Here is an 8,755-nt window from a genome sequence, read left to right on the forward strand (position 1 = left end):
GAAGATACCTGTATAGTTATTTATTTTTTCTAAGACAAAAAGTGACTCTTTAGGTTACAGACCACCAATTCAACCAATGAGCATTTGGAACGTACGCAAAAATAGTCCTACGCAGAAATTACCCCTGTTCCTCATAGTGCTGTGAAAAAAGTTCTCATCTTATTTAAAAAATTTAAACAGTTTCTGAAAGGAAAAACATTTCTGTACATTTTATAGGTGCATTTTGCTTCTTGTGATGTGAAGCCTAATCTCCATAATGATTTTTAAATATACCCCTATCTTGTGAAAACACTGGGATTTCCCATGCTATTTATAGACCCTTCACTTCCGGTGACCAGTACTGCACTGCAAGTCTGCTAACCCCACATGCCATTCTGAGGATTGTGAGCTGACATATGTAGAATCATGCTGATATATAGTCATCTGCAGGTTAAAGTTAAGGTAAAGTCCAGAGAAGCCATTGAATATTGTGAAATTAGCATAGAAGCCTATGGGAAGTGGAATTAGTGGTTTTTAGCCTATACATTCGTTAGTCTTGGTTAATCCTTTTTGACTATTTATCGCTGTATTCATCTAAAGATTTATTTCAAGTCCATAAATATGTATATAGCTACAGTTTCGTTCGCAATTTATAGATTTCGTTTCGATTCGTTTTTTTTTTCCGTTTCGAATTGTTTGTTTCGTTTCATTTTATTTCGTTCCGATTTCGTTTTGCATTTTATATGTACCCGAAGAAGTCACTGGTGCCCAATGTTATTTTGAGAGAAACTTGTTGAACGAAAACATTACCCGGGTTTCCAGAAACAGCTTATTTGAAATAGTGACTATGCCTTATGTGCGGGAGATCGAACGTGACAATGCAGAACTACCAGCCAAAGAATGCACTGAATGCATGTAGTTGACCTCTTATCCACTATTCTTGTTGAGCTGTTGAGCTTTCAACTGGTTCGAAATGCTACAGCAGTTTAATTTAGACCATTTCTTGAGAAATATTAATGCTCTCATTTTCAAATTTCTTAATGTATTGGCCATTCAGAAATCTAATTTCAAGTACAAGAAATGCATGCAATCCATCATCTATCTAGACAACTAAACCCGCCGCTCAAAGTCAAGAAATGGAACATTCACACCAACCTTCCTCAGGAAATGTCGCCAAGTAAACCAGTTACTTTCTATAATGAGAGAACATAGTTCGCTAGGTTTCTGGTTCAGAATTAGAAGAGCTTCTCTAACCGAGTCGCTTGAGTACTGATGCTGGAAGGAGCTCAGCTGTAAACCCTCTCGAGCATTGACTAGTGCACATATGTAATCACTTCGTTTAGATGGTGAAAAGTTGTTATAAACAGCAGTCGGAAAGGGACAGAAAGTTTTCAGGCAGTGATTGCAAAGAAGTCTTGCTAAACGACCATTTCCATCCGAAAAGGGATGCAATGTCAGGAAACTAAATAAAAGGACTGAAGCACATTTGAAAGAATTTTTCAGCTTTTCCTTATCATCTTCAATTGTAGAAATTTCATCGATCATTCTATTATATTGATCAACAATTGCTTGGACTGCATCGTAAGCTATCTCTTCAGTGTAGTATGATGGATAAAAAAAACATTTGCCTTCGAACTCTGCAGATCTAGGAAGGGTGCTGAATTTCCCAGGTGGCGTCCTGGTTTTATCTAGTAAATCAGTCATTAATATCTCATGGCAAGACTTGATGCAGGTTTCAACATCTATGATTCCAAGATAACCAGATCTTTCATCTTTCGGAATTTTCTGCAGTTCGTTCTTTAAATGATGATATCCTCTTAACAAATTTATCGTTTCTGTGGTTCGTGCTTGTTCGTTTTGCAGTACATTTATCATCAATAAGTGTGCATCTTGTGAGCTCGGTAAACTCTGACTGTCATATCCGTCCTCATTTGATAAGTTGTTACTTCTTTGAGAAAGAGATGTTGAAGAATTGCTACTTGTCTGCGATGCCGACATTGTGTATTTCTCTATTTTGTCTTCGAGGGATCCGAGAGAGTCTGACTTCCGGCACTTAAATTTTGTTCCGTTCTCTTTTTGCTCTTCATAATGGCGTTTCAATCCATGTTTGGGTACCATTCTATTATTTTCGTCATGTATGACTTCATCAAAAGTCTTTCTATTTAATATCCCAATATCTTCGCCAACTTGTATTTGATAAAGGAATTCTAAATACATTTCTTGCTGAACGTCCTCGTATTTCTTACTATTCTTTCTCTTCATTCTTTCTATTTTCTTCCATGTTCTTCTATACTGAATAATTTGAGAAACCATTGTTGACACACTTGGAATAATATCCTTAAACTCGTGTAAGTCTCGCCATTTAGGCTGTTCAAGCGGCTCAAAACCTAAATACGAATAAGACGCCATTTTTGTCCTCGCTTCCTAGGTGTTCGGAAAACATTACACCTATAGGGTACCTCTTTACATGCTCCTATTTAGAATTTTTTGTCTAAGATACAAACGTTCTGTCGATACTTAGAAATAAATCCTACATAGCTATTTTCTCACTTCATGTGTCAATCTTCCCATAGAATATATCCATCGGATGAGATCAGCATATTTTATCCAGAATGACGTTTTCGCGCAATTCGATTCTACAATGATTCCCGCAAAAAACACCCGTCCCGAGTAATGCAAAATGAGATAGTCACGTTACACTAGTATTTCAAATGAAAAGTCAACTTCGTTTACTATAATCTTTTATTTATTAAGAGACTGGAGTCAATTTTCTTACTATGTTGTTCATAGAAAACTACTCACGTAAGCCATTTAACTTGAAATAGTGTGATGCTTAATGTTCGTAATTTGATATGCCTGCAAAGGCCCTGTGATTAGGAAATAAAAGTATTTGTATTTGTATAGCGGCGTTCCCAGGTTACCCCCCCCCCACTAAAATGAGGATTTTTTGCGTAATTATTTTCACAAATTCTCCATCCCCCTCCCCCCCCCCCCAAAAAAAATAAGAAAATCCTGAAATCCTTGATCCGCGTCTGCAGGGCATTATATTCTAATGAGACAATTGAAATTAAACGAGCTGTAGTCTACAGTCTAGTAACAGTCCTAGGTACTTCAATCGATCTATGGCCGCCATCACGAACTTGCTTTTCGATTGTTATTATATCGACTACCCTGCACTTATCACGAAAGGGTCTTTAATCGTTTCAAGATTTAATTTTATAAGCGGGTTTTTAATCATTGATATACTTTCAATAACACATAAAAGTTAATTGTTGAGGCTATTTTAAAAGAATGTAGACCATAAAGTCGCACGACAATAAGTCGCAGACAAAAAGTCACAATTCATATATCAAAAGTAGTAGTTTGGAGAATTTCATATGTTTTTTTTTTTCTAAACTGTCTAATGACTTGTTATATTATGATATTCTTACAGTATTAAACAACATAAGCGGTTAGACCACACGTAAAATCGTTATTTTATTATTTAGTCTTTGACATATTCACAATTGTCAAAACAAATTTTCATTTCTAAGGCATGTATGGCTTCTTAAGAAAATTTGTAGTTAAGCAAACTATGAGAATACAAACGTAACTAATTAACGTAACTATGTGGGTAGCAGGTTGACTCGTCCCCTCTAATAATTCGTATGAATTGAAGTGTATAAAATTTAGTGTCATATACCGAAACTTGTTATTTACAGACAATTTTATTTAGGACTGCGGTCATTACAATTTCAATGTAGGTATCTAAATTCTTAACTAAGAAGTGAAAAAACTGTTTTCGACTTTTTGTACAGTGCTTGTACCAACTTGTAGACGTGTAACTTCTGACCACCGGCTTTTGATAGGAACTTGTAAAAATATTGATTAAAACAAGTAAATGGAAAACAATAACTCTTTAATGATTAAAAATAACTTTAATTGACTAATTACTTTTCCCTTTGTAGTGTAATTAAGGGCTTTCCCTACCAGGGAAAGACCTTATTGTTTTTCTAATGTTTTTTTTTTATTATTGTTCCGTTATTTAAAAATTTTCTTTGACATGCTCTCCCCTATTCATCTTTCAAGATATCATTACCAAATTTGGACCATCGATAGAGCTCATTAAGGACTTTAACAAGATGACCCTGTGAAGAATTCCATTATCCATTGTAGAAGTTATCTCCCTTTTATTGGCTTTTTTTCCAACATGGTCCCCCGAACTAATTTTTCAGGATATCATGATCATAATTGGTGAACATGTAGATGCCATAAGGTTCAATTAGGAAATGACCCTGCTAAGGATTTCATTACCATCTTTAAGAGTTATGTCTCTTTAAAACAGTTTCTTTTAATCGCTCATATCTTAATAACCATAAGAGATAGAATAATTCTGGAAACGGTTTCATGCACATAAGCAGACGGCCAAATTAATAATCATAAATTTGTATTTTATTATCAAACCATACGGGAGTTATATCCTTTGAAATATCATACTTAAGTTTAAAAATTTATATTTCGAGAACCGGAAGTTGTAGAGACGTGGGATCTTCATCAATGATCTTTGGTCCATGTAACCTTTCATTTGCAAGGTCAAAGGTCACAGAGTGCTACTTTTTCCCCTTTCAATATTTACTTTGGCACGGCCCTGTTGCGTAATCTTTCAAGATATCATTACAAAATTTATGACCATCGATAAACCTTTCTTAGGTCTTTTACAGGATAATCCCATGAAAAATTTCATTATCCATTGTAGGAGTTATCTCCCGTTTATTAGCGTCTTATCAATATGGTTAATAGGTCCTCCGAACTCATTTTTCAGGATATCATTATCATACTTGGTGAAAATTAAGATGTCATCATGTTCTATTAGAAAATGACCCTGCTAAGGATTTCATTGTCATCTTTAAGAGTTATGTCCCCTTAAAACAATTCATTTCAATCCCTCATATCTTGAAAATCATAACAGATAGAATCAATCTAAAAACTGTTTCATGTATACAAGATGAATACCTAATGAATAAACATAAACATGTATTTTATCATCAAACCATACAGGAGTTATATCCCTTGAAATATCATACTTAAGTTTTTCAAATTTATATTTCGAGAACCAGAAGTTATAGAAACATGGGACCTTCATCAATGATCTTTGGTCCATGTGACCTTTCATTTGCATCCAAGGTCAAAGTTCAAAGAGTGCTAGAAAGTCTTCTCACTGCAAACTACAGGCCTTGACATTGAGAAAACAATCAGAGATAAGTGCATACATACATCGTATGAAATGACCCTCTCGATAAGCCCTGCATTTTGAGACAAAATTTTCAAGTGTCAGACCGTCTGTTCAAAAGTTATGACAATTTAAATGTTTTGCAGAATCCGGTTTGTGACCTTGACATAAACGTATGACCTTGACCTTGTAAGTTTTTTCAAGGTCAGATAATCATAAGATGTATGGTGGTAGTTTCATGTCTCTACGACCTCCGGTTCTGAAGTTTGTTATTGCATCATATTTCATATTTTAATACTCATTGGGCTCAAAATGAGCTCCAAAATTGCCCAAATTATTTTGTAATTTTGTTGTATATGTTCTGCAAATTATCATACAGTTTTCAGATTTGACATATCTTGTCTAGTTTTGGGGCAATTGAAATTTTAAGTTTTGAGAGCAGGATATATATTTTAAAATCCACAGCAGACACACAAATGGTCATTCTACAGAATGAAAGATCTGCAAAAGTACAACTGTTTCACAAAATACCAAGAACCAATATAAAAAAACCAATGATACTACAACAGCTTAAAATTTTTATATTTTCCAATGGTTTTATGTATTTCACCAATACCTATTTATAGATTTGATATTGCATCATTTTTTCAACTTTGTCGAAGCGGGTCATGTGATATACCATTTCGAAGGTCTAAATGTGCACATTTCAAAAATCAGAGTTTCAACCATGATAAGTAATACATGTTCAAATAGTAGGGTCATTAAGTGCAAAAATTTAAAGTTCTTAGAGGGTAAGGTTGTTGCACATCAAATGAAAGGTCCTAAAGCGTACATCCGAAATATTGATGTTTTGTCTCGAAATAAATGACTTGGGTGAGGTCAATGAGTGCAAAACTTTAGTTGTTTATATAGTTAGGTTGTCGCATATCAAATTAAAGGTCATAATGTGTACATTTCAAATTTCAATTTATTTATATAGAAAAAGAACCCAGTTGGGGTTAATAAGTGCAAAATTCTAAAGTTCACAGAAAGTAGGGTTGTTATATATCTAACGAAAGGCCGTCGAGTTGACATTACAAAAGTCATGATGGGAACATCGACAATTGCACTTGACAAGGTCACAAAGTGCAAAAAGTCAAACTGTTGTAGATGTTTTAATGTGTATGTTACAAAGAGAAAGTTTTCAAGGGAAAGACATTTCAATTGTTTGACAAACAATTGACATACTAGTTGTGTATGTAATTACTTTAAGCTGTACTCAGTTAGGTCTAATATTACTAATATTTTATGAACTTATAATCTATTCATTTATATTGTAAAATTTAAGAAAAGACATATAGGAAATGATAAGATAGTTTATTTGCAATATGCATATTTAATATTTTAATTGTATGAATTCCTAATTCATAATGCTTCGAGTTTATGATTAGGGACAGATAAACTTTTAAAAAGGGGACAGATCCACTTGGTACGGATCTACTGGGGACGGATCCACTAGGGGACGGATCGACGTGAAATACCTATGTGTCCGATTAGACTAGTGGTCTCAGTGTCGTATTAATTTTCCCATAGACTTCTATTGTGAAGTGCATATTTTAGGATTTTCAAAAAAATATATATATTGAAATTGATTCAATAAAACTTTCACTTACGTGGCATTTCTAAGGACATGTAAAAAAATAATTTCCCGCAAAGAAAATATAGTGAGTCCACGAAGATCGGACAGAAAAGTAGTCGAACTATAAATAGCCATTTGCTCTACTTTCACTTTCTTTTCGCACTCATCAAACCAACCTTTTCAGTGGAACATTTTTATGATATTATGTTAAATTTTCTTTTTAAAAAAAAATCTTCATCTTACAGTGTGATGTTTGCTCTATTTAATAAGTCATTGCTCATATCTTTTGACAAAACATTAATTTGTAGAGAGACAAAAAGAAAATGCACTATATTTTTTACATCATCCAGGATATGCAATACGATACTGGTACCTGGTTCCCGATCGCTAGTAGCTAAAACCTGGAACGTAGTCCCGGGAACCAGGATAGTGTCCGATATTCTTCCCGGCTGATTTGGTCAAATATTCTACTAGTCAATATCTGAAAAAATGTAATGGCAAGTAATTGAATATGAATGTCTTGCTTGACAAAAGTAGACTAAAAATAGCCTTTAGCCATTTTTTCTGGACCCCAATTCCAGATACTATGGATCTGCACCTGAGCATTTACAAACAGGAAAATTAAATTGATTTATTTCACGGCTGGTCCTTTTTAATCATTTAAAATTTTTGTTTTGTTAAATTTGATTATACAAGGATTTGATATCAGTCTACTACAAAAAAAATCCATTAGTAATATTTTCAAATTTCAATTTTCCGGAATAGGATACAGATCTTGTCAGTTAAAGACTTTTTCACTTACATGTATAAAGACAAAGATCAAGCACAATTTTGACGTTGATCAGCAGACGCCAACGACAGGGTTGTGCAACTCAGGATACTAAGATGGCGGATCTACTAAATAGGTATAGAATTGCGTGGTAAAAGTATGATTTCTCTTAACTCCATGCATATATCAGGCTGGTTTTGGAAACAAAATTTATGTGTGCCTACAGATTTTGACTATCTATTTTTTATAGCTATACAATGAAGTATATTACCGAAATCAACAGTTGAAATTTTGGTTATAACGGGGAGTAACGGAGAGTTCCAACGACAAATTTTCTCGGAAAAGAAATTTCGGAATAACATTGAATATCTTCGAGTATTTACACTTTCGTGACAATACCTATGGCTTCTTAACAGTATGGAAATGTGTTAGTACTAAATTTGGTCGTTTAAAAACCATCAGTAAAGATCAATATATTTTGTGTTTGTTTACAAATTGTCCCCCTTTGTTAATGTGGCAATTAATGCCTTCAGCTCAGACAGAGTTGTCTGTCTTAGTGGTCGTTAATGAATTACTTTGAACAATTAATGTAAAAATCATGATGTAGGTTTAACAAGGTATATATTTATTGAATTATTGTAAAAACAAATAATTTATTTGGACTGATGTTTCTTACGTATCTGGTCGTTAAATTATTTCCTACATCTAAATGTTTTTCTGAATATCCGATGACTAATCTTAATTTCTGTGTTTCAGGTCATATGTAGAGGAAGATAAATTTTGGAGTAAATTCGCTATCCTGTGGACAAATTTGTGATAAAGTTTTAGATCTGAATAAATATGGAAGTTAAATATATTTTTATGAATGAATTTTAGCCCGGTCAATGACTATATTAGATATGACAGACCTTGTGAGATGAATCTTTATGTAATCATGAGATTTATTTTAAAGCAAACCTAAAAAAATCAGTTTTTACAAGAGCTTATTTTTAAAGGAAAATGAAAAGGCCGACTTTATGTTTTATTTTTAAAATCTTCAGGTCTTGAAGTACTTTTAGGAAAACCATTGATTTACATCAATCGAAGTCGATACATACAATTTCATGAGACAATAACACGTTCATGTTACGCAATGCCTTGGAAAATGTAATTTAGTCCCGAGGTCCGGGTTAAACGCTAA

The 8,755-nt window shown here is 33.6% G+C and overlaps 1 protein-coding gene across 1 annotated transcript; it reads right to left on the bottom strand.

Annotated features, from left to right (window-relative positions):
• Positions 1-1,004: 1,004 nt before the first annotated feature.
• LOC148612769 (uncharacterized) lies at positions 1,005-2,596 on the bottom strand. Its single transcript, XM_088594493.1, has one exon. The coding sequence runs from the start codon at positions 2,386-2,388 to the stop codon at positions 1,090-1,092; it is 1,299 nt and encodes a 432-aa protein (XP_088450619.1). The 5' UTR covers positions 2,389-2,596; the 3' UTR covers positions 1,005-1,089.
• Between the last annotated feature and the right edge of the window lie 6,159 nt (positions 2,597-8,755).

This window comes from Perna viridis, chromosome 7, assembly GCF_037379345.1.
Source record: "Perna viridis isolate PV_CMFRI_1.1 ecotype Kerala chromosome 7, ASM3737934v1, whole genome shotgun sequence".
NCBI lineage: Eukaryota > Metazoa > Mollusca > Bivalvia > Mytilida > Mytilidae > Perna > Perna viridis.